The sequence below is a fragment of the Phocoena phocoena genome, chromosome 8, assembly GCF_963924675.1.
Source record: "Phocoena phocoena chromosome 8, mPhoPho1.1, whole genome shotgun sequence".
Taxonomy (NCBI): Eukaryota; Metazoa; Chordata; class Mammalia; order Artiodactyla; family Phocoenidae; genus Phocoena; species Phocoena phocoena.
Genome location: NC_089226.1, coordinates 58,177,191 through 58,204,361, shown reverse-complemented (window position 1 = coordinate 58,204,361; position 27,171 = coordinate 58,177,191). Strand labels below are relative to the sequence as shown.

The window sequence follows — 27,171 nt, the reverse complement described above, 5'->3', positions numbered from 1 at the left end:
GAGAGAAACAACACTGTGAGAGGACCATTCCACTCAATAAACATGTGCCTGAGAAACCATGAAAAGAGCCAAGAATCTGCTCCCTCAGTTGTTCCTTTGTAAGGTGAGAACAATAAAGCCCAAAATAATCAAGCTTGTTAGTGATACCTATAGAAAGATTTGTGAATAAGTTTTAAAGCGTTTCTTGACTGTTGACAAAAAAGTGAAATACATCCTCTAAGTGGCCAGGTAGTCAGACAAGGGTGATGATGGCTTAACTGACATTCAAGAAGAAATTAAAGAATTAATTGATGACCTTAAGGAAACATTGCCTAATAATGTATCAGTCTGGGACAATCAGGAGAGAGAAACCACACAGTAATTTAAACAAGGAAAGTTTAATATAAAGATTTGTTAACTGTAACAGGATTGGAGTACTGAGGAATTGGCTAGTAAGAAGTAAAGAATAGAGGGTTAATTAACTTGATTGTGGGAATCATGTCACAGTGTATACGTATGTCAAATCATCACATCGTATACTTTAAATATATTACAATTTTACTTATCAGTTATATCTCAGACAGCTGGAAAAAAACTTGAAAAACAGAGAGAAGTAAAGACTAGGAATAGCAGATGTAAGAAGCAGCCACTTCATATTTCCCCTCAGACTGAGATGGAACCTGAGTGGAAGAGGTTGAGATCTAGACCTTGTTGGAGAAGGCACAATGGTGGCTTACTGAAGGCAGAGAAGTCACTTGGATACTATGTTACATGGCAGAACTTGTCAGAAATCTGCCCTTTCGGGTGCAGGAGAAGCTGTTCACAGGGAGGTATCTCACCAGTGGCACTTTGCAACAAAAATATTGGGGGTGGTTCCAGAGATCTGCTGTACAACATAATGCCTACAGTTGTTTTTTTTTTTAATTTATTTATTTAATTTATTTATTTTTGGCTGCTTTGGGTCTTCGTTGCTGCTTTCTCTAGTTGCAGTGAGCGGGGGCTACTCTGTTGTGGTGCAGGTGCTTCTCATTGCAGTGGCTTCTCTTGTTGCAGAGCTGGCTCTAGGTGCGTGGGCTTCAGTAGTTGTGCACACGGGCACAGTAGTTGTGGCTTGCAGGCTCTAGAGTGCAAGCTCAGTAGTTGTGGCACACGGGCTGAGCTGCTCCGCGGCATGTGGAATCTTCCCGGACCAGGGCTCAAACCTGTGTCTGCTGCGTTGGCAGGCGGATTCTTAACCACTGCACTACCAGGGAAGCCCCAATTATGCACCATTTTTAATATACCAATTATACTTCAATAAAGCTAGAAGGGACCAACAAACACATGAAAGGATGCTCAGTATCACTAATCATTAGAGAAATAAATGCAAATCAAAACTACAATGAGGTATCACCTCACACCAGTCAGAATGGCCATCATCAAAAAATCTACAAGCAATAAATGCTGGAGAGGGTGTGGAGAAAAAGGAACCCTTTTACATTGTTGGTGGGAATGTAAATTGATACAGGCACTATGGAGAACAGTATGGAGGTTCCTTAAAAAAACTAAAAATAGAACTACCATATGACCCAGCAATCCCACTACTGGGCATATACCCTGAGAAAACCATAATTCAAAAAGAGATATGTACCACAGTGTTCACTGCAGCACTATTTACAACAGCCAGGACATGGAAGTAACCTAAATGTCCATTGACAGATGATGGATAAAGAAGATGTGGCAAATATATACAATGGAATATTACTCAGCCATAAAAAAATGAAATGTTGTTATTTGTAGTGAGGTGGATGGACCTAGAGTCTGTCATACAGAGTGAAGTAAGTCAGAAGGAGAAAACTAAATACCATATGCTAACACATATGTATGGAATCTCAAAAAAAAAAAAAATGGTTCCGAAGAACCTAGGCGTAGGACAGAAATAAAGACACAGACATAGAGAATGGACTTGAGGACACAGGGAGTGGGAGGGTAAGCTGGGACAAAGTGAGACAGTGGCATGGACATATATACACTACCAAATGTAAAGTAGATAGTTAGTGGGAAGCAGCCACATAGCACAGGGAGATCAGCTCTGTGCTTTGTGACCACCTAGAGGGGTGGGATAAGAAGGGTGAGAGTAAGACCCAGGAGGGAGGAGGTATGGGGATATATGTATACTTATAGCTGATTCACTTTGTTATACAGCAGAAACTAACACACCATTGTAAAGCAATTATACTCCAAGAAAGATGTTAAAAAAGAAAGAAAAACATTTTGCTAAACATTAAAAAAAAAAAAGATGTTAAAAAAAAACAAAAACAAAGATGAACTTCCCATTAGGTTCAAACAGCTCCCTATACCCCTCCTTCATAGTATTATCCCAGTTTATACTTGGATTTTCAGTACCTCTTTGCTCACTTCCCCTCCCTGCAAACGTAAGCTCCATGAAGAAGGGGACTTGTCGGCCCTTTTTACCGCTGTACCCCCAGACCTGCCACAGTACCTGGCCTGTGTAGAAACTCAACAGTGACTTAATAAATGGATCAGTGAGTCCTACTACAAAAAAAAAAAAAGCTAGAGGAGGAAAAGGAACATTGGGGATGGAGGGATGGAGGGATGGAGTGCTTGGAGACACCTCCTGTGTTGCAGGAGCTAGGCCCTGGGGAAGCTGTGTGTGCTTCAGGTCTTGAGTGCTACACGAACTACAGGAGCTTGTGGAGTCAGTGCAAACCAGGAACAAAACCCTCTTTTTCTGCAGTATCTCTCCTTTGCCCTCTATTGGCATAGCTTAACATCTTGCTGGCTGGCAAAGGAAAACTATTTAAAAGCCTCATCCAGTTTTGCAGAACATGAAATAAAGGGTGAATGAGAGCCAAGAGACAATAAGTTGCTAACTCACACAAAAAGTTAAAAAGAAAATAAATGATTAAAACTTCTATAATAGATGAAGATAATTACTAAAAATCAGAAGAGCCAACAAGTTGGATTCTTGCTGAAATAGTTGAAGCAATAAAACATTTATATTGTTTCTGAGTTCAATCATTCTATGAAACAAAAATCTCAAAATGGGCATTTTATTGGGCAATTAGAGGGGTTTTCAAGTAGCACTGACAGCATGATTTTTGCCTTTGACATCAACTTCAGAACCTAAACCTTACATAAAATGCAACTACACTGAAAGTAGAAGAGCCAAGATCTGAGTTACTCTGATACTCCTTTTTCTGTTATGTCTGTGATATGCTATACTGCTTCTCAGGAAATGAGCTAGTATTAATAAATATGATAGAATCCCCCTAGAAGTCATCTACCAAAATTGTGGTACATCCAGTTACTGACTAGATAATCTTTCATAGCATCCTTTTATTTTACTCATTATTTCTGTTATGAACCAAAAATTTTAGCCTTAAATTTAACTCCAAAGGAATATTAAACTATTATTTGTTTTCGCTTATAAAATTGCGTGTCTTTATCTCGCATTTAGATTGTCTGCAGATGCTACCACTACCCTATTCACATCTGTAATTGTTGTATGAGATTTTTAAGATTAATTCCTTCATAAATAATTAATAACATTTACCTTTTCCATTCTGAATACTGTGGAGACCATATCTGAATGGCTGTGTCCCTACATTCACAACTGCTGTATTTGGCTAACATTGTGTGAGTGCCTGAGATATTTAGTGACACTCAGCAAGACAAAACTGTCTTTTGAAGTTGACTGACTCACCCACTCACAAAAGAAGACAGTAGAGACAGTGGTCTCTAGAAACACACCTTACTTACCTATTGCTATAGCATAGAAGGCCCATATGCAAATAAAAACCAAAGTTCCTGCTTTACTTCTCATTTTCAAAGCTTTGAGGTTTGACTTTGTTAAATAGATCCACTCATAAAGACTGGAACAGAAGCCAATAAAAATTAGCTTTGAACATCTTTCTAGTTTCTCAGAACACTAAATTTGTGTTCATACTTCAAACAACTTTACATAACAAATTGTAAATAATAGTTAACGTTTGAATAGCACTTTACTCTTTTCAAAGTAGTTTTACGTTCAGTGTCTCAGTTAATCCTCAAAGCAATCCAGAATAGTAACTGATATTCTTATCTTCATTTTATAGATGTTGAAACTTTATCTGAGAGATTAAGTAGCTAATCCAAGTCCACATAGTAAAAAATAAACTGGGGCTGCAATTCATCTTGTGACGTCAAACTTTACTACATTACAATGCTTAAAATTGTTTTCCTGTTTTATGGATGGGGAAACTGAGGCATAGAGCAGTTAAATGATTTGTCCAGAGTTTCAAGCTTAGGTTTAAAATAAAGATATATGTTTATGTAATTGTACTAAATGTGTGGAATAGTGAAGGTGTGATGTAAAGGAAAATTAGAAAATTTTGGTTCTTAGTCCTTAAACTTCCATTTATCAGAAGAGCTAGCTGTGTGGCTACACTGCGGGGCCGGGGTGTTAGGACGTTTACGTAGGTACATTTGCAGGATGGTCCAGTAGACCTTTACAGTCCTAGGACTGTTAGTTACAGATCAAAAGAGAGAGTTAGGAAATAAAACTATCTTTACAGTGTTGTCAGAGTACATTCCATGCTTTTTTTCCTTCTCTTTGCAGAGATGTTGGCAATGTGGTTGAAGCCATGTATGGGGACCTTCCTCCTCCAATTATGCTCATTGGACATAGCATGGGTGGTGCTATTGCAGTCCACACAGCATCATCCAACCTGGTACCAAGCCTCTTGGGTCTGTGCATGATCGATGTTGTGGAAGGTAAGTTTTTTAGTGCTGAGCAAATCAAAATCTTTGACTTACAGAAAACATCCATGGTAGATTATTGTTATTTTGTTTTTATTTATTATATATGACTTCTCTCATCTCGAAGTATGTTCCTCTGTCTTTTACATCTTTTTTTTAATGTTATTTTGTGGCAGAGGCATTCCCAGTATTTTTTTATTGGGATACATTTGACATATAACTTTGCATTAGTTTCAGCTGTACAAAATAATGATTTAACATATGTATATATTGTGAAATGATCACCACAATATATCTAGTTAACATCTATCACCACACAGTTACATTTTTTTTTTCTTGTGATGAGAACTTTTAAGATCTATTCTCTTAGCAACTTTCAAATATGCAGTACAGTATTAACTATAGTCACTATGCTGTATGTTACATCCCTAGGACTTATTTATTTTATAACTGGAAGATCATACTTTTCACACCTTCACCCATTTTGCCCACACCCCACATTATGTAATAATTTTACATGTCATCAAAAACTCTTCATAGATATCTTTTATGGCTGCATAATATTTCAGTTGTATGTATGTCCCATAATTTTATTTAACATATAAAAAGAAACTGCCATGTCTTTTATGACCCAGCATCAGAAGTCACACTATTGCTCATATAAGTCAGCCAGCCCTATTCAGTGTGGAGGGACTGTTGAATACCAGGAGGCAAAAACCATTGGAGGCCATCTTGGAAGCTGGCTATCACATCAGTCTTCTGAATTTTCTTAAACTGCTTCTTTTTTTTCCCCAAGTGCCACTTAATTCTGCTGTCATTGAGGGGAGATGTACACAGTTGACACATTAAGTATAAATGCTCAGAATATCTTAAGTGTTGTTAAAATTTTTTGTTTAACATCTAGGTACAGCCATGGATGCACTTAATAGCATGCAGAATTTCTTACGTGGTCGTCCTAAAACCTTCAAGTCTCTGGAGAATGCCGTTGAATGGAGGTAACCCACAAATCTATATTGTCTATATTTTAAATGTTAGATTGTAGCTTTCCTTTTTCATTAGCTCAAGCACCAGGTTAAAAGGAATATTTTAGTTCCTATGCCTTAGCTTTATTGTAGTATCAGGTATGGAAACATTTACATAAGGAGCAGATTTTTTAAAAAATATTTTAAATGTTTCAGACTTGGCTCAGTTCTCTAAAACCCATCCTTTTTCCAATACACTATAGTACCTCCTAGAATCTTAATAATTATGGATCATCTGCTGTCTGGCTGTTCCCATCTCTAAGGTGGGAATTTGGACTAAATGAGATTCTAAGGCCTTTTCCATCTCTGATGCTCCATGGCTCTAGATTCACTTTCTGTGTTCCAGAGAAGATGGAGAAACAGATGGTCGTGGGTTTCCTTTTCAGTTTTTATTTGGTTTTTGCATAAGTAAAAACCCTTTGGCTAAATGGTTCTCATAAAAATTACTGACAGAATTGGCTATGGCTTCCACTTAAGTAAAGGCTGTTCAGTTATTAATTATACACTAATTCAATCAATTATTTGAATATTTATTAAATGCATTTATATTTATTGAACACTTTGTGCTAAAGGGTAATGATTCAAAGATGAGTAAAGCACTATCCCTCCCCCCAGGATATCAGTCTTGGGATAAAATATCTTTAGTGTCCTGTCTTCCTACCTATCCCTCAAAATCCATTTCTAGTCCCCTCTTCAGAACCCTTCTTATAACTCCTACAAACCACCCAGGTCCCTCCTTCAGCAAAATTGCTAAAGACCTTTAAGTATGTATTATATTGTACTGTTTACCCCTTAAGTCTTCTAATCCTCCTTTAAGGGATATGCTTATATTGTTAATTTTCATTTCTGTCTTAATACCCTTCCTGCATCATAAGGTCAGAAGCTATTCTCTATTTCTTTTGTACTTTCATATAGCATATAGCATACTGCTGGCTGCTTTAGCAGGCAGAATGTATCTGTTTACTGAGTCAGAGACATCAAGTGGAAATTAAGGACCTGGTAAATATATCCTGGGGATTCCTCCTAGGACAGAGGATCTCATGCCAAATATGGCTTGCCAGAATGATATTTGTGTTTGATATGGTTGCTTTTGCCTCCCTGTTCACTACTGTGATGCAAGGTGTACTCTTGGAAGCACCACAAATCTCTCCATCTTGAGCAGCCACACTGAGAATGCGGCTGCTGCCAGCTCAACATGAACCTTGGGCACCCTGCCTGCTTCCCCAGTAACAACTAGTGAGAAAATTTTCCAAATAACTTAAAATTTATTCAGTAAACATTTTTTTTTTTTAGTACCTAAGATGTGTCAGTGTCTGATCTAAGAACTGGGGATGAATCAGGCTTAGTTCCTATCATCAAAAAACTGGGAACGTACATACAAGTAAATGCATAAACACACTACAATGAAGAAGGTACAGAAGACAGGCACCCAAACCAGCCTGGGGGTCATGATGAACCTTTTGTTAAGGGGAGACAGAGTCTTGATTCTAGTGCCAGATGTAGGGTAGAATAGACATTCCACTTGTTGAATGTTAAAATATTTTGGGTTCTATGAGAGCCACTGATTTCTAGACACTTTCTGAGCCTAAGAATCAAAGAATACAGTGAAGTTTTTGGTAATTATGTTTTGTGTCTGCTGGATATCTGAATCAAGTTTATGACTCATGGCCATTTTGGATATTCTAGATAATTTTTTTTTTTAAAAAGGTGTTGAAATACAAGACCAATCTATTTAAATTCAGTAAAGATTTAAAGCAAAGTGAATTTCTGCTTTTGCCCTCTTGGTCATCCAAATGAGAGGCAGTAGGGTGTAGTCATTAAGAGCCTGGGCTTTGAAATTTGAAAAAGAATAGATACAGGTGTACATATAACTGAATCACTTTACTGTACACCTGAAACTAACACAACATTGTTAATCAACTATACCCCAATTTAAAAAGTTAAAAAAAAAAAAAAAGAGCCTGGGCTTTGAGGTCTGATACGGATATGTGTCTTGGTTCCACCACCTGTCCTGAGGAAAACAGAATAGGGGAAGGAGTGGAGAGTAGGGGTGATAACAAAAGTGAGAAATTGGTTAGGAAATAATTATAGCTGTAGGAAAGAGTAATGATGGTAATCATAGACTATGATGGCAACAGAGGAAGTTATGTGGTCATATTTGGAATGTATTTTGAAGGTAGAGCTGACAGAACTACCTTATGGATAGTGTGTTGGGAGAGGGGGTTGGGGGAGATGCAGTATTCAAGGATGACTTCTAGGTTTTTAGCCTAAGCAGTTGGTGAATGGTAGAGACAAAGAGCAGCAGATTTGAGAGCAGGGTATCAGGATTTTTGTTTGGATAAGCTGAAATGCTTATTATATATCTAAGTGAAAATGTTAAGTAGGCACTTGTATACACTAGTTAGAAGAGGTTGAGCTAGAGATAGATTGGAGAATCATCATCACATAGATAACATTTAAAGCCAAAATATTGAATGCAGTCACCTAGTTGATAGAAAAAGATCCAAGAACTGAGCCTTGGGTTACTCTACAATATTGAGAGCTTGGGAAGGAAAGGAAGATCCAACAAAAGAAACTGAAAAGACACAGTTGGTGAGATAGAAGGAAAGCAAGAGAGCAGCATAGCAAGTGTTTATTATAGAAAGAAGGAGAGGGGATCTAGGTCAAATGCTGCTGAGAGATCAAGTAAGGTAAAGACTAAGAAATGACCATTAGGATGGTCATTGGCATGATGGAGGTGACCTTGACAAAGGAAATCTCAGAAAGTAGGAGATAAAAACCTGATATAAGTTGGGGATATTGGTTGAGGAAAGGATGGGAGGTGACAAAGTGGAGAAAGCATGTAAGATAACTTTTTTGAGAAGTTTTGTTGTATAGGAGAGCAGAGAAATGGGTTAGTATCTAGAAGTGAATATGGGGTTGAAAATGTTTTTAAAGGCTAGAGAAGGTTTTTATTTTTATTTATTTTTTGATGTGGATCATTTAAAAAATATATTCATTCATTCATTAAAATTCATTCATTCATTTAGCTAGCTAGCTACCTGTGCTGGGATCTTTAGCTGTGGCATACAAACTCTCAGTTGTAGCATGTGGGACCTAATTCCCTAACCAGGGATGGAACCTGGGCCCCCTGCATTGGGAGCGCAGAGTGTTAGCCACTGGACCACCAGGGAAGTCCCCTAGAGGATGTTTTTAAAGGATGTTTTATAGTATTCACTAGAGGAAAAAAATAACGACATAAGGAAGAGACAGGATAAGTAAAGGAAACGAGGTCTTCATAAACAAGAGAGAATGGGAAACCAGTGCCCAACATTGGCCTTGAATAGGAACAGAGATATTTCACCTATTAAACAGTCTTCAAAGGCAGAGTATATGATTATAAATACTAGTGGATTTGTAGATTCAGTTTGTGGTAGAAAAACGACATAGTAGTTCTGATTACCTCTGTTTATCATTAAAATAAGAAACAAAGTCATTATCTAAGGGGGGGTACACTAAAATTTTATGTGATGTTTTGTTTGTTTTAAGCTAAAAAATGAGATATGAAGAAATGTGTTCTTGTGGGCCTGCTTCAGGTGGTGTTTTCAGTTCCGCCTGGGACATGTAGTCTTTTTGCTTGGGCCTTAGCCAACTCTGAGAAGACTAATCTATATTTATAGAGTCAAAGCTCCTAAGTTCTATCATGGCATGGAAGACCCTCTAGGAGCTAGCCCCTGCGTGCCTATCCTTATTCTGTCACACTACTCCTTTACTCTCCTCTGCTCCTCCTTGCACTCTGCCTTCTAAAATCATCCTGCTGACTTTTTCACATCACAGTGTCTTCATTCACAGCGTGCCTTCTGCCTGTTTTGCTCTGACCACCAGCTTTTATCTTCCGCTTAACTTATCTTCAGTCCTCAGTTTAGGCAAGACATTTGGGAAGCTTTCTCTAACCTCATTTAGAATAAAGTGGTTCCTTTGAACGTTGCCTTATTATATTAAAATTATTTGTTGTGTTTCTTTCCCCCACTGAATTATGTGCTTGAGCACAGGCCTGGCACATAGTATCCTACTGGTAAATATTTGCAGAACTGAAGTGATTTTAATGCCTTTACTTAATTTTTACTGCTTGTCTTATAGCCATAATAACCAGGTGGGAAGTAGTGGTAGTCTCCATGGTAAGCTACATTGGTAACCACACCTTTTAAGTAGATCGCACAGAATCTGCAGAATTATTGATTTGACCCTGGTGACATGATAAGATGGATGCTGAATAACCTCCTCTCTCCTGTCTCACTGTTCTCTTCTAGTGTGAAGAGTGGCCAGATTCGAAATCTGGAGTCTGCCCGTGTCTCAATGGTTGGCCAAGTCAAACAGTAGGTCTTATTTTGCCCCCTTGGGCTGGTTAGAGGCTGAAACAGGGTGAGGGAATTACAGATTGCTTTTATTGTCATATACCTATTCTACCATCTTGGTGAATGCCTTCATTATTTTAGATAATTTTTATAAGTGAGCTCATTAGGGCCAGCTATATAGATTTTCTTTTTTTCTTTCTTCTTTTTTGAAGAAATCCCAAAGCCAAATAATGTCTTCTGTATAATACTGGATTACCTTATTAGCACAACCGTAGGTGTTAAAAGGTGAAGAATACCAGAGAAAGGATGTTAAATTAAGTGTTCACTCTAGTGCTGGCAGCTATGGTTTCATTATTTATTTTTTTAACATCTTTATTGGAGTGTAATTGCTTTACAATGGTGTGTTGGTTTCTGCTGTATAACAAAGTGAATCAGCTATATGTATACATATATCCCCATATCTCCTTCCTCTTGCGTCTCCCTCCCACCCTCCCTATCCCACCTCTCTAGGTGGTCACAAAGCACCGAGCTGATCTCCCTGTGCTATGCGGCTGCTTCCCACTAGCTATCTGTTTTACATTTGGTAGTGTATATATGTCCATGTAACTCTCTCACTTTGTCCCAGCTTACTCTTCCCACTCCCTGTGTCCTCAAGTCCATTCTCTATGTCTGCATCTTTATTCCTGTCCTGCCCCTAGGTTCTTCAGAGCCATTTTTTTTTTTAAGATTCCATATATATGTGTTAACATATGGTATTTGTTTTTCTCTTTCTGACTTACTTTACTCTGTATGACAGATTCTAGGTCCATCCACCTCACTACCAATAGTTCAATTTCATTTCTTTTTATGGCTGAGTAATATTCCATTGTATATACGTGCCACATCTTTATCCATTCATCTGTCAGTGGACACTTAGGTTGCTTCCATGTCCTGGCTATTGTAAATAGTGCTGCAGTGAACAGTGTGTTACATGTCTCTTTTTGAATTATGGTTTTCTCAGGGTATATGCCCAGTAGTGGGATTGCTGGGTCATATGGTAGTTCTATTTTTAGTTTTTTAAGGAACCTCCATCCTGTTCTCCATAGTGGCTGTATCAGTTTACATTCCCACCAACAGGGCAAGAGGGTTCCCTTTTCTCCACACCCTCTCCAGCATTTATTGTTTGTAGATTTTTTGATGATGGCCATTCTGACCGGTGTAAGGTGATAGATACCTCATTGCAGTTTTGTTTTGTTTTTAATTTATTTATTTTTGACTGCATTGGGTCTTCGTTGCTGCACATAGGCTTTCTCTAGTTGTGGTGAGTGGGGGCTACTCTTCGTTGCAGTGCGTGGGCATCTCATTGGGGTGCCTTCTCTTGTTGTGGATCCTGGGCTCTAGGCACGTGAGCTTCAGTAGTTGTGTCATGTGGGCTCAGTAGTTGTGGCTCGCGGGCTCTAGAGCGCAAGCTCAGTAGTTGTGGCACATCGACTTAGTTGCTCCACGGCATGTGGGATCTTCCCAGACCAGGGCTTGAACCTGTATTCCCTGCATTGGCAGGCAGATTCTTAACCACTGTGCCACCAGGGAAGCCCTCATTGTAGTTTTGATTTGCATTTCACTAATGATTAGTGATGTTGAGTGTTCTTTCATGTGTTTGTTGCCAATCTGTATATCTTCTTTGGGGAAATGTCTTTTTAGGTCTTCTGCCCATTTTTGGATTGGGTTGGGGTTTTTTTGATATTGAGCTGCATGAGCTGCTTGTATATTTTGAAGATTAATCCTTTGTCAGTTGCTTCATTTACAAATATTTTCTCCCATTCTGAGGGTTGTCTTTTCGTCTTGTTTATGGTTTCCTTTGCTGTGCAAAAGCTTTTAAGTCTCATTAGTTTCCGTTTGTTTATTTTTGTTTTTGTTTGTTTGTTTGCGGTACGCCGGGCCTCTCACTGTTGTGGCCTCTTCCGCTGCGGAGCACAGGCTCCAGACGCGCAGACTCAGCGGTCATGGCTCACGGGCCTAGCCACTCCGCGGCATGTGGGATCTTCCTGGCCTGGGGCACGAACCCAAGTCCCCTGCATCAGCAGGTGGACTCTCAACCACTGCGCCACCAGGGAAGCCCTATTTTTGTTTTTATTTCCATTTCTTTAGGAGGTGGGTCAAAAAGGACCTTGCTGTGATTTATGTCATAAAGTGTTCTGCCTATTTTCCTCTAAGAATTTGATAGCGTCTGGCCTTACATTTAGGTCTTTAATCCATTTTGAGTTTATTTGTGTATGGTGTTAGGAAGTGTTCTAATTTCATTCTTTTACACGTAGCTGTCCAGTTTTCCCAGCCCCACTTATTGAAGAGGCTGTCTTTTCTCCATTGTATATTCTTGCCTCCTTTATCAAAGATGAGGTGACCATATCTGTGTGGGTTTATCTCTGGGCTTTCTGTCCTGTTCCATTGATATATATTTCTGTTTTTGTGCCAGTATATGGTTTTATTCTGATGAGTCTCCTTCTAAGCCAAACCTGGTTGTAAGGAAATTATATTATAAAAGCTTTCACATAGCCTGGGTGAAAGCCAGATTTTAAGGTAGAGCTAAGATTATTTAGCCCAATTGATCCTCCTAGATTGGGTTACATCAGTCCTGGGTATTGCTATATAGTCACAAAATAAACTTTAGGTGAATTGGGAAAATGTTGCTCACCAGGACAAACAGCACAAGAGTTGATGAAAATGATAATGGCATTATTGAATGCCTGCTATTTTCCAGGCACTATGCAAGGTATTTTATATACACTATGTAAAATTTAAAATCTTGGGTAATGGAAATCTTTCAGACATACACAAGTAGAATAATATAAAGAACCTCAATGTACCCATTGCCCATTTTCAACAGTTATGAACTCATGGACAGTCTTGTTTCATCTGTGCCCCTATTTACTTCCCCTAAGGACAAAATATATTGAAAGAAATTTCAGATAAACATAATTTCCTCTGTAAGATTTTGGCATGCTCTAAAAGGTAAGGACACGTTAAGCACAGTCACAAGACTGCTGTCACACCTAAAAAAATTAACAGTTCCTTAATATCATCAAAGGTCTTTAGTATTCACTTACCTGATTATCTCATACATTTTTTTAGTTCAAACCAGAATTATAATAGGGTAAATACATAGCAATTGATTGATAAATCTCTTAAGTATCTTTAATCTATAGGTTCCACTTCTCTCTCTCTCTTTTTTTTCCTGGCAATTTATTCATTGAGGAAACCTAGTTGTTTGCCCTTTAGAACTTCCCACAGTCTAGATTTGCTGATTGATTCCTCAAGGTGTAATTTAACATGTTCCTTTATTCCCTGTATTTTCTGTAAATTGTTAGATCAGAGGTTTGATCGATCTTAGGTTTGTTTGTGGTTATTTTGGTTTTTTTTATTTGTTTGCAAGTATAGGTGATATCGTATACTGCCATCAGGAGGCACATAATGGTCTGGTTGTCTCTTTTATTTTTTTAATGTTAGTAGCCTTTGATGATCACTACCTAGATTCATTCATTCATTCATTCATTTGCACTATCTCATTTAATCCTTACCATACCTCTTCAAGGTAACTATCATTTTATAGGGGAGGAAATGGAAGTCCAGAAAGGTAAAGTGACTTTCCCGGGATCACTAGCTAATGAATGATAGAGCTCATGTTCAAATTCCTATGTATTTGACTTCAAGGCCTATATTATGGATTTTATATCCATAATATAAAAAGGGAAAGGGAAATTTGCATAGTAATATCTGGCAGGCACAATGCAGAGGTTTTAAATAAGCTGTGAGGCTGCTCACTTTTCAATGCTTAAATATTTTGAGATCTGACTTGTCTAAGCAGTGGTAAAGCATTTTGAAAGGGAGTTAATTTACATGGCTTATATGCAGGTAGTTCGCTGATTTGTAAATTTTTACTTCACGTGGTGTTTTCTCTAAATATGTAAACCTATGTATGTAAGTGTCTGGGTGTTTTAATTGTGACATAGATATTCGCTGGAACCTTCTTGCCCTTCTTGATCTAGGTATAATTCTCTTGAACCTCTCATTCCACTCCCAAAGCACATATTGTTTCTTTGATACTTTGACCTAGATGTGAAACTTGACACCCTAAGTTCCTAAGAAAACCCCCACTTAACAAAACACTTGTGAACATACAGGTTACTGAAGGTTTGGTAGAGGAGACAGAGAAGGAGAAGTTATTCTTAAAAATCCACCACTGAAGCTTGACTGACCCTTGAATTTATCCCAGTCTCTTTTTGTCTTGCTTGTTCTCTCTCCTTTCCTCCTTTTTCTCTCCCTTTTCAAGGGCAAAATAACATTATCATGCAGAGCAGACCTTGGCCCTAGCTGCTGCATAGGCTGTTGAGGTTTTACCTTTAACACTTGTCAATGTATTTTTTTCCGAGTTCTCTTTAAAAGGAATTATGGTACCAGCTGTTCCTATAATAATTTTTCTACCTAATTACATAATAGAGATAATATTTTTAGATGAAAAACAACAATAATTGGTTGCATCAGATGTGTTGATGTCTAAGGTTTATCTGGCACTGGTTATTGTTTTTTTTTAATCTATTTTTTATTAATTTATTTTTATTTTTGGCTGCATTGGGTCTTCATTGCTGCACACGGGCTTTCTCTAGTTGCATCAAGCAAGGGCTACTCTTCGTTGTGGTGCGCGGGCTTCTCATTGCGGTGGCTTCTCATTGCAGAGCATGGTCTTCAGTAGTTGCAGCACGCAGGCTCAGCAGTTGTGGCTCGCAGGCTCTAGAGTGCAGGTTCAGTAGTTGTGGTGCACGGGCCTAGTTGCTCCGTGGCATGTGTGATCTTCCCGGACCAGGGCTCAAGCCCATGTCCCCTGCATTGGCAGGCAGACTCTCAACCACTACACCACCAGTGGCCCTGGTTACTGTAATTGCCAGTTTCTGTCAGCTCATTAAAAGTGGAGGCCCTTTACCAATCTGTTTGAGCCTTGTTCTACTACAGGCAGGGTACAGTAGAAAAGCACTATGCTTTAGAGTTAATTGGGCCTGGATCTGCCTCCCGGGCTTATCCACTCATGAGCTAAGTGATCCTGGACAATTTTTTTAACTCTTCAGAGCTACTTTATGGGATTGCTATGAGGATTATATAAGATAACGCCAATAAAACTCTTGTCACCATGCCTCAGGAAATGGTTACTCCCTTCTGTGGGTCAGTATTGCTGCAGGAACTGGGAACCAGCCCTTGGAGTATAGTCAAACATTGGTGATGATTTCCATAGTTCTGGTCAACTTTTGTACATTTTAAAATGCATGTTTTTCACACCCTCCTTCTCCCAGGAGCACTGTTAAGTTTAAACTAATAATTGATTATAAAAGGCCATAAATATCAGCATCTCTAAGGTAATTTGTGTGTAGAAGAGAGGTGTGTGATAACACTTTTTTTTTTTTAAAAACATAGATGTGAAGGAATTACAAGTCCAGAAGGCTCCAAATCTATAGTAGAAGGAATCATAGAGGAAGAAGAAGAAGACGAAGAAGGAAGTGAGTCAGTAAACAAAAGGAAAAAGGAAGATGACATGGAGGTGGGTGAAAGCCTGAATACACTTGGAAGGATGGGTTAGGGAATGGTTCAAAAGTGTGTAAGGTGCGAAAGGGAGGTAACATTGTTCTTTTTGTCCATCGTTAGATATTTTAGGAGACGAAGATACCATCATAATAGATACTTAGATTAACTGTAAGATATAAAGCACTGTTGATGGCTCTGACAAATTGGAACATAAAACTTACAGTACTACCCTACCCTCAAGCAGACTGCTTTCTCATCAGGCCCTTTCTCACCTCTGTACTTCTGTTCCTGTGATTTATCTCATGAGAAAATCCCATTTCGTACCAGTCTACCCTAAACTTATCCAGATCCTTCCCATCTTTCAAGGTGTATCTCCTTGGGGAAGCTTTCTGACCCCAGTTTATATTAGTCCCTCTGCAGTACAGCACTGAGAGCCTGTAGGACACACCTTAGCACTTTCTTTTCTGAAGTTGTGACCAAGTCATAGAACTGATTTTCATAAGCCACCTTCAAAATATTATGGTTTTCTTATAGTCATCCCTAGAATGTAGATTCAGTGTCCTCTAATAACATAAGAATTGTCTCCCAACAAAAATATCCTATGTATTTTGAGGGCAGGAACTGATGTTCTGTGTGAATTTCCTTCAGCGTATAGCTCAGGGTTGTGTGCATAGTGAGTGTTCTGTGAGAACTTGCTGAGCAACTGATTTGAGGACACCAGTGGGAAGGGGTGCTTTTTCTGGGAAATGATGAGTGAGTGTGAGCCATAGACTTTCTGGGATGGATTATGAACATCTTACTAATGACAGGGAATTAGTAAGATGTTACTAATCTTACTTATGTATACTTGGTGTATACCACATATTCTTTTGCATTTGGAGATGCTAGTGTTAGCAAGGAAGAGGGTGCATTTTTTTTAAACAGTATTTTTAATTTAATGAGGATCTTCTTATCATCCTTAAGATCAATGAATAATACTTTGTACCTCTTTGGAGTTTACAAAATTATAAATAATGCATGATCAGTTTGCCCTCCAACACTCTGTGAGATGAGGGGAGACCTTTTCTCACATGTTAACACTACAGAAACTGAGACTCAGAGATGAAGAGATTTGTTCAGGGTAATCAATTAGTGTTTAGTAGATTTGAGACTGATACAAACTATCAGTTACGTTTTACCTTTTATGTGCTAGGATCTGTACTGAATGCTTCACATTAATATCTCTAGTTCTCATTTTGCCTCTGCATTGTAGGTATTAACACTGTTTTACAACTCAGATGCAGATACTTGCTTATGGTCACATATAAATGTTAGTGCTAAAACACATCTAGATCCTCTGGTTTTTAATTCCAACTCATTTTTTCCTTATAATTTTTTATAGGGCCTATTGTATGGGGTTTTATGAACTCCAGCAGTTTTGTTAGGAGGACAAACTGAGGCATATCAGTCAATGAGGAGCATAGCTAAACAATCTCCACCTGAGGAAGGACACAGAGAAACTCTAGTAGTCAACAACTTCTTGCAACTAGTAGATAAGTCCTGGAGATCTGATGCACAGCACAGTAATTATAGGCAACAATACTGTATTATAAACTTCAAAGTTGCTAAGACACTAGATCTTAATTTTTCCCACCGCAAAAAAATGATAATTATATGACATGTTAGAGGTGTTAGGTAACACTATGGTGGTAATCATATTGCAATATATAAATGTATCAGATGAACATGTTGTACACCGTAAACTTAAACAATGTTGTATGTCAGTTATATCTCAAAGGAAAAATAAATAAAAATGATGGAGAAAATGTTAATAATGCCAATTAAACTTAACAACAACAGCACAAAAAACTGGGCAAAGCTTCATAGGGGCATCTCTGTTTAGCACAATATAAAAAGTTGTGTTTCAAATGACCCTGAGGCATACATAAGAGGTCAGTTGCATCCACTCTGCTCTGTAAAAGAAAACAAGCTATACTTTTTTATTGGGGATGGGGAGAATCTAATACAAAATGGTTAAAATACAGAAAAGAAAGGGAAAACATTTAAGCTTTGATCCTTAAAGGAATAAACTTCACTTGTCCAGGAGATATTCCTTTGTGCATAAATCTCTTTCTTTTTCGGACTGCTTTATTGAAAGGTAACTCATCCAAAGTATACCATTCAGTGATTTTTAGTACAGTCACAGTTGTGCAACCATCACAACAATCTAATCTTAGAACATTTTCGTCACTTTTAAAAGAAATGTCTTACTCATTTGCAGTCATTTTCCATTTCTCTCCATCCTTTCCAGATCTAGGCAATCACTAACCTGCTTTCCATCTCCACAGATTTGCCTAATCTGAGCATTTAATATAAGTGGAATTATGCAGTATGTGATCTTCCATGACTTCCATTCCATTGCATACTGTTTTCCAGGTTCATTCTGTTGTAGCATGTATCAGTACTTCATTCCTATTTATGGCTGAATAATATTCCATTGTATAGATAGACTTTTTTTCAGATTTATTGAGGTATAATTGCCAATTAAAATTGTAAGATATTTAAAGTGTACAATGTGATGAACAGATGCATTGTGAAAGGATACTCCTCAATGAGTTAACACATCCATCACCTCACAGATTTACCTTTTTTGTGTGTGTTTTTGAGGACATTTAAGTTTACTCTCTTAGCAGATTTCAGTTATACAATACATTATTGTCAACTATAGTCACTATAATTGTGTTTTATATTAATTAGATCCTCAGACCTTTTTCGTCTTATAACTGAAAGTTTATACCCTTTTACCAACTTCTATCTATTCTTCTACCTTCCAGCCCCTGGCCTGCTAACCACTTTTTTTTTTTTTTGCGGCATGCGGGCCTCTCACTGTTGTGGCCTCTCCCATTGTGGAGCACAGGCTCCGGACACGCAGGCTCAGCAGCCATGGCTCGCGGGCCCAGCTGCTCCGTGGCATGTGGAATCTTCCCAGACCGGGGCATGAACCCGTGTCCCCTGCATTGGCAGGCAGACTCTCAACCACTGCGCCACCAGGGAAGCCCCTGGTAACCACTTTGATAGACCACACTTTTAATCCATTCATCAGTTAATGGACATGTGGGTTATTTCCACTTTTTGTCTTTTAGGAATAATGCTGATATAAACATTCAAGTAAAAATTTTTGCATGGGCATAGGTTTTTATTCTCTTGGGTATATACCTGTGAGTGGAATTGCCGGATGGTAACTCATTTGAGGAACAGCCATTCTGTTTTCCAAAGTGCCTGCATCATTTCATATTCGCACTAGCAGTGTATGAGGGATCCAGTTTTTCTGTATCCTTGCCAGCACTTGTTACTGTCTTTCTTTTTGATTATAGCCATCCTAGTATGAAGTGGAATCTCATATCTGTGGTTTTGATTTACATTTTTCTAATGACTATTGATGTTGAGCATCTTTTCATGTGCTTATTGGCCATTTATGTATCTTCTCTGGAGAAATATCTCTTCATATCTTTTGCCCATTTTTAATAGGGTTATTTGTCTTTTTGAGTTGTATTTGCGGATGAAATCTAGTATGCATTTGGGAGCGGCTTGTGAGATTATGCTGTCTCTGTGGAGCTGATCTCTTATAAATGACTCATAAATGGGAAGCACTGCATGCAGTAGGACAGGCTGAGGTTCCAAGTTGAAATGACAATTAGTGTTCATTTCAAAGTGTCCTGTGTCTGGAAAATATTAATAGAAGAGAATAGAATGAGTTGTTTAGTGAGATCTAGAAGATCCAAGTTTCCTGACTCCCCATCCAGTGATCTTTTTTTTAAATTGTGGTAAAAAACACACACAACATAAAATTTACCATCTTAACCATTTTAAAGTGTATAGTTCAGTAATATTAAATATATTCACACTGTTGTGCAACCAGTTTCCAGAATTTTCTTATCTTCCAAAACTGAAACTCTGTACCCATTAAACAACAACTCCCCTTTCCCGCTTCCCCCCGACCCCTAATAATCACCATTCTACTTTCTGTTTCTGTGAATTTCACTATATTTTAGATACCTCATATAAGTGGACTCATATAGCATTTGTGATCATTAATGATCAATGCAAATCAAAACCATAAATATCACTTTGTACCCATTAGGGTGGCTACTGCCAAAAAAACCCAAAATAACAAGTATTGGCAAGGATGTGGAGAAATTGGAACCATTTTGCACTATTGGTGGGATTACAAAATGGTACAATCACTATTAAACATGGTATGGCAATTACTCAAAAAATTAAAAATGGAACTACGTTATGATCCAGCAATCTCACTTTTGGGTATATACCCAAAAGAAATGAAAGCAGGGTCTTGAATAGATATTTGCACACCCATGTTCATAGCAGCTGATCTCTTAATAATAAGTGCTGTTGGAACATCTTTTCATGTACTTATCAGCTGTTTGTACATCTTCTTTGGAGAAATGTCTGTTCAAGTCCTATGCCCATTTTTAAATGAGGTTATTTGATTTTTTTGTTGTTGAGTTACAGGAATTCTTTTATGTCCTTTGGATATTAACTCCTTATGAGATACATGACTTGCAGATATTTTCTCCCATTCAGTGGTATGCCTTTTCACTCTATTGATTGAGTTCTTTGATGCACAAACGTTTTTAAGTTTGATATAGTCCATTTATCTATTTTTACTTTTGTTGTCTCTGCTTTTGGTTCCATAACCAAGAAATCATTGCTAAGTCCAATGTCGTGAAAAGTTTCATGATGCTTTCTTCTAGAACTTTTACAGTTTTAGGTTTTTGTATTTAGGTTTTAATCCATTTGAGTTAATTTTTGTATGTTGTCCAACTTCATTCTTTTGCTTATGGATATCCAGTTTCCCCAGCACCATTTGTTGAAAAGAGTGTCCTTTCTCCATTGAGTAGTCTCAGCATCCTTATCAAAGATCATTCGACTGTATACGTGAGAGTTTATTTCTGGGCTCTCGAAGTTTTTATTCCATTGCTCTATTTGTCTGTCTTTATATCAGTACTATGCTGTTTTGATTACTGTAACTTTGTAATATATTTTGAAATCAGAGAGCATGAGTCCTCCAATTTTGTTCTTCTTTATTAAAATTGCTTTGGCTATTTGGGGTCCCTTGAGATTCTATATGAATTTTAGGATGAATTTTTCTATTTTTGCAAAAAATGCCATTGGGATTTTGATATTGTGTTAAATCTGCAGATCATTTGGGTAGTATGAACATCTTAACCATGTGGTGATCTTTAATACAATATATGCTGTCTCATGCTCACTTCTAGATTTTCATATTTTGGTTGATATGTGGTCATCTAATTATTTCAGTTATAATATTTCAAAATTTTGATGCAGAAAAGTATAGAGAACCTTTTATTTGTTCAGCTTGTATTTGATGAGTGCATACTCTGTGCCATCTACTTTATATCAAGATTTAACAGATATTGACATTTTGTCATATTTGTGTCAGTTTTCCTTTTTTAAATTACCATTGCAGGAACATTATATCATTGTCATAAATAAAAATATAAGAAAACATGTTCTATGAACAAATCAACATATTTTCAGTTTTCCCTTCCAGTTCTTTCCCAAAGTATACCATATTTTTCCAGTAGTAATCCTAACTTAGATGACATGTTGTACTCTGCTTCTTTCACTTAATATTATATTGTAAGCATTTTTCATACTACAGTGTGTTTTTGTAGTTATTCTTCTGATGATGTGTTCATTTTGCCAAATGAGTATAAGAAGCTCAATCTTGGCCTTACCATTTACTAGGTTTGTGATCTTAAGAAAGTTTCCTAGGTTCACTGAAACTAATAGAAGTAAAAAGTAAACTTCTGATTATCTAAACATGGAAATTACAACAATAACCTAGGTCACAAGGCTGTTATAAGGATTAAATGTATATTAAAATGTCAGGGACATGGTAAGCTCTTAATATGTGCTAGTTTCCTTCCCTTTCCTTTTCCCAGGGACCTAGTTTTTATCCTGTTCCTCCAGGGGTTGCCCTCAGAGACTCAAAACTTGCTCTTATTCCTCCAGACCAAGAAAGACCATCCTTACACTTGGAGAATTGAACTGGCAAAAACAGAAAAATACTGGGATGGCTGGTTCCGAGGCTTATCCAATCTCTTTCTTAGTTGTCCTATTCCGAAATTGCTGCTCCTGGCTGGTAAGTGTGTATGTGTTTTTATTAGTCAGCTTGGGCTGCCATAACAAAATACAATAGACTGGGTGGCTTAAACAACAGATTAATTTTCCCACAGTTCTAGAGGCTGGAAGTCTGAGATAAGGGTTCCAGACTGGTCGAGTTCTGCTAAGAGCTTTCTTACTGACTTGCAAACAACCACCTTTTCACTGTGTCCTTACATGGCAGAGAGAGCGAGAACAAGCTAGCTCTCTGCTGTTTATTCTTATAAGGACACTAATCCTGTCCTGTGAGGGCCCTACCCTTATGACCGCATTTAACCTTACTTACTTCCTCATTTAACCTTAATTACTTCCATATCTCCAAATATGGTCACATTGTGAATTAGGCCTTCATCATATAAATTTGGGGGGAACACAGTTGAGTCCCTAGCAGTGTATGTATATTGTCATCTCAGCATGTCTTTGTTAAAACTATTTACCAAATGGGTAGCGACTTCCAAAGTGAAGTACCATCCTCCCTCATTTGTGCCCTTTCTCCTCCCTTTGCCAAATCCCTAAACCTAACTAAGCATAAGCATCCACCTGGGATGGCCGAATTCTGGCCTGGCCTCTACCTGGTCAAGCCCAAGTCCTTCTCCTTGAGTGGTATAAGGATATTCTGAGTATAATGGAAATTTGAAAAGTAAAACCCTATTTTCAGAAACCAGCTTAAACAAGCAAAGTGGTTACGGGGAACCTCAGCCTAGAAAGCTTCATGTGGTGAGAATATACCCTCAGGGAGTTAGGATTGGCATTAACATGAATTGAGAATGTCATCATGTTTACAACTCTAGCAATTTTTACTTCATTATTGAACAGCAGAGCCTATTTCACACAGCTTTTTTCTAGCAAGCTACTTATGGATTCTCTTATTTTGTTCTAGGTGTTGATAGATTGGATAAAGATCTGACTATTGGCCAAATGCAAGGTAAGCTGTGAAGAAATTATGTTCCTAGGTCCCCTGAGGGCAGAGAAATGGGCAGAGTCATGTGGAAATTTTCCATCTAAAAATGGGAATTGTACTACCACATATGCCTCAGAGTTGTAAGGATTAAAGTGAGGCAATGTCTTTGAAAGGGGCATTATAAACTATAAAGTACTCTGTGTAAATATACAATATTGTGAAAGATATTCTGAATACTGATCAGTATTTTTATTATTGTTCGAATTCTTAGGAAAGGGAAAGGTCCAAGATAACCCAGATACAAAAAGGTTGAACTCTATTTAGAAGACAGCATAATGAGGTGGTAAAAGCAAGGGCTCTGAGAAATGCGTTTGAGTATTGCTTCCTTCCTACTAATTTTTTTGACCTTGGGCAAGTTACTTGACCTGCCTTAGCTTTAGTTTTCTCGGTCTATAAAATGAGAAAATTGATGGCAACCTCACAAGGATTGTGAAGTATAATGAGTAGGAAAGTGACATGTTGTGCTTAGGTCCAGGTGTATTGGCTAGATGACTGTGGAGGTAGTGGAACCAATTTCATGGAAGCTTTTGGCTTTAGTACAGATGAAAGGCCTGGTGAATGTGAAGTCAGTAGTCACTGGCAACTTTGGGTTATAGGAAGAAGAGGTGCTAACTCCAAGGCCAAGGTTTCAAGCTTAAGCAGATTCTGTTCTTGATCTTCCTTCTTTTCTACTTACTCTCCCTGGGCAATCTCATGGCTCTCATTTATACCCTGATAACTCCCAAAACTAAACATCTGACTCATACCTCTCCATGTATCAAACCTGCTGGACATCTCTACTTGGATGTCTCATGGGCCTCTCAGACTGTTCCTTGAGCTGTCCTCAAGCTCTCCACAGAGAAGGGGGCTATTTTCCTTGATAATAGTTGTTCAAAAGTCTCTGAATGATTTATCAAACTCTGACCTTAGACCTTCATACCATACCCTTCCCTTCTCCCAACTACATAGTGTCCTGAGGCCTTGAGCAGGACCATGGGCTGGGACTATGTGATTTTTTTGGCACTGATGTTGGTAATTCTAGTTTATTTTTAAATTTATTTTCTGCTGCCTCAGGTCTTTGTTGCTGCACGTGGGCTTTCTCTAGTTGTGGCGAGCGGGGGCTACTCTTCGTTGTGGTGCATGGACTTCTCATTTCGTTGGCTTCTCTTGTTGCGGAGCACGGGCTCTAGGCATGCGGGCTTCAGTAGTTGTGGCATGTGGGCTCAGTTGTTGTGGCTCGTGGGCTCTAGAGTGCAGGCTCAGTAGTTGTGGCGCATGGGCTTAGTTGCTCTGCGGCATGTGGGATCTTCCCGGACCAGGGCTCAAACCCCAGTCCCCTGTATTGGGAGGCGGATTCTTAACCACTGTGCCACCAGGGAAGTCCTGATGTTGGTTATTCTGAGCTTAGACATTTTTCCGTAAATTCAATTAAGCAAACCTTTCCTAAGCAAGAAAAGACCTAGTTGTAAGACTTGTGCTTGATGCTGGGCACACAGAAGAATCAGACATAGCTCTTGATACTATCTGAAAGCAGTTAATCTTGACTAGAATAGCATTTGGAATCAGTGTTGATCACCAGCCTTGGAAGCAGACAGTCCTGGGTTTGAATCACTCTTACTGGTTTTGTGGCCCGAGTGGATTGCTGACTTCCTTAATTCTGAGTTCCTTCATCTATCGAATGGAGATAATGAAATAATTCAATTGTGTGAGGTTTAAATGAGAAAATGTGGGTGAAGTAAAATAAATGATGGCTTCATTGTGTCCAGGAGGCACTCCTGATACCTCATTAAATCCCTCCTGTTTCCCCAGTAAGGTTTATGCCAAGACCACCTTCTCTTTCAAAGCATCCCATGAGTATGTATAGAGAGTAATGACATCCATAAAACAAAAGGAAATGTCTAAATCACCACAGATTTCAAACCACAGCTTTCCCAGCACTGTTTAAACCAGCTGAATTAGTTACTGAATCCTAGAAATCCAGCACTCATTGATGGTGCAACTTAGGTGAATGATTTAGGCTCTCTGAACCTAAAGTTCCTCATCTGTAAGATTGGCGGGGAGGGGCTTCCCTGGTGGCACAGTGGTTAAGAATTCACCTGCCAGTGCAGGGGACATGGGTTCGAGCCCTGATCCTGGAAGATCTCACATGCCGTGGAGCAACTAAGCCCGTGTGCTACAACTACTGAGCCTGTGCTCTAGAGCCTGCGAGCCACAACTGCTGAGCCCACATGCCACAACTACTGAAGCCTGCGCGCCTAAAGCCCGTGCTCCACAACAAGAGAAGCCACCGCAATGAGAAGCCCACGCACTGCAATGAAGAGTAGCCTCCACTCGCAGCAACTAGAGAAAGCCCGCATGCAGCAATGAAGACCCGATGCAGACAAAAATAAATAAATAAAATAATATGGAGTTGGAAATATGCCCACCTCATAGAATAATTGTGAGGATTACCCATGATTATGTTATTTTATGTGTACTGGGTACAGCATTGTTAGTATGTGTGAGCTCTCCCTGATTCCTTATACCCCCTCTTCCAAAGAGGAGTGAAAAATGCAGCCCCAGTCATCAAGGTTTGAGTTTTAAGTTTTATCAGGTTATTTGCTCGATCGTTCATTCATCCAAAACTTACTAAGCGCTTATTTAATATCTAGCCCTGGGTTGGGCCCTATTAGGGATATAGAGCAAGTAATGATATTAGCCCTGTTCTTATAGAAATGACACACTCCTGCGGGGGCAAGCACCAGTGGCATATAGATATTAGTTTACAGAACAACAGGGGCACAAGCTGCTCTGTGTTTGGATCCATTAAATGCATTAACAGTAGTACATTAGGAGATACAGCGGAGAAGGGGACTAGGCTGGAGCACCCAGCGGCAGCTTACTGCAGGAAGAGGGGCATAAGCAGGACCTTCCTGGAGGGAATGGTCTTAGTTCCTCTGCTGACTAATTAAGTGGCCTTGGGCAAATCACTTCACTAATCAAGGCCTTGGTTTCATCATCTCAAAAAAGAATTTCAGTATTTGTCCTGCTTAATTTTATAGGGTAAATTTGAGAATCAACTTAAAAAATGGGTAGATGAGTATTTTGAAAAAAGATTTTAAAGCACTGTGTAACTGGGGTAAGAATCCCAGAATGTGATAGCCAGAAGGACTTCCAGAGCTTACTCCCTTATTCTGAGGCTCTGAGAGTCTGCTCTCTCTACCTGTGGGAGCTCTGGGTCCCGTATTCTTTAGTCTCCTTAGAGATCTTGCTTTATCAGTCATTTCTGTTCATTCTTAATAACTGTCACATTAGTTGTGAGCTTACAGTGTTCTACAGGACAGTGTGAGAAAGTGCCTAGTACCGTGTCTGGCACATAGTTAAGCACTCAAATGGTAACTTATTATCGTAATAATAAATCTCAAAGTCCTTAACATGGCCTACAAACCCCTTAATGGTATGGTCCCTGCTTACCTCTCCAGCCTCATTGTTAACTCTCATGAGCACCATGCCAAAGTTTTTCTTTTCAGGAGCAAATACCATTTCATCCTTCTTTCTTTGTATAAGTTATTTTTTCTGTGTGGGAAGCCTTCCTGGATCCCTATTTGATTGCAAAGCCCCACTTCTTGTGTTTTTCCAGTTCCATATGCTCTGTGTTATCATAGGAACTACATGCTGCATTAAAATGTTGGTTTTTATGTTTTGTTCTCCCACTAGACTATAGTGTATACAGGAACTGTTTCTATGTGTCTGGCCCAAAGTAAATGCATACTAAATAGGTGTAGAAAGAAAAAGTGAAGGGAAAATGATTTGCTCAAGGTTACAATTTCAAGTATTACCATCCTCCTCAAAGGCTAGGTGTAATTGGGTCCAGAGTATTGGCAGGGGGGGATGGGGGAGTCCTGGCCTCCTGGAGTGACCTGTGAGGCTGCAGAGATGGTAAGGAGAGGACCATTTTAGTCCCTGAGGTGGCTTTGGTTTGTATCTTCCCCAGGGAAGTTCCAGATGCAGGTCCTACCCCAGTGTGGCCATGCAGTCCATGAGGACGCTCCAGACAAGGTGAGTCTGGTGCTTGATGAATGTAAAAGGACAACGTGGAATAACTGTGTGTCTCACAGAAGGTAGAACCAGCCTCTGAGTCAGCCTGTGTCGCCTGCAGCAGCTGCTGTGGGGCCTACACAGATGGGACTCCACCAGCTCCCCAGACCTCTCCCTGGCAGCTGCTTCTGGTCTTGGCTTTGTGTGTATGGGCTGAGGAGTTACTGGCACCCTGCTATTTCACCCAGGGCCCTATGGTTAAGATCTTAAGCTCTACTTCTCCATTGCCCCCGAAAGCCAGATGGTAGAAGGGATAATTGGGTAGAAACTGCTCTCTAAACCACAGTGACAGTTAGGAATTAATATGTGCTCCTCCTGTAGGAAAAAAGTGCTTTGTAACTCTAAG

At 38.9% G+C, this 27,171-nt stretch overlaps 1 protein-coding gene across 1 annotated transcript in view; it reads left to right on the top strand.

Moving 5' to 3' along the window:
• The window catches only part of PPME1 (protein phosphatase methylesterase 1), a 73,752-nt gene extending 46,679 nt beyond the window's left edge, over nucleotides 1–27,073 (top strand). Inside the window, 9 exon segments of the mRNA XM_065882381.1 lie at nucleotides 4,580–4,734; nucleotides 5,624–5,714; nucleotides 10,031–10,096; nucleotides 15,515–15,638; nucleotides 21,659–21,788; nucleotides 22,689–22,733; nucleotides 26,722–26,821; nucleotides 26,823–26,931; nucleotides 26,933–27,073. Coding sequence (XP_065738453.1) covers nucleotides 4,580–4,734; nucleotides 5,624–5,714; nucleotides 10,031–10,096; nucleotides 15,515–15,638; nucleotides 21,659–21,788; nucleotides 22,689–22,733; nucleotides 26,722–26,821; nucleotides 26,823–26,931; nucleotides 26,933–27,073 — 961 coding nt within the window.
• Nucleotides 27,074–27,171: the final 98 nt, after the last annotated feature.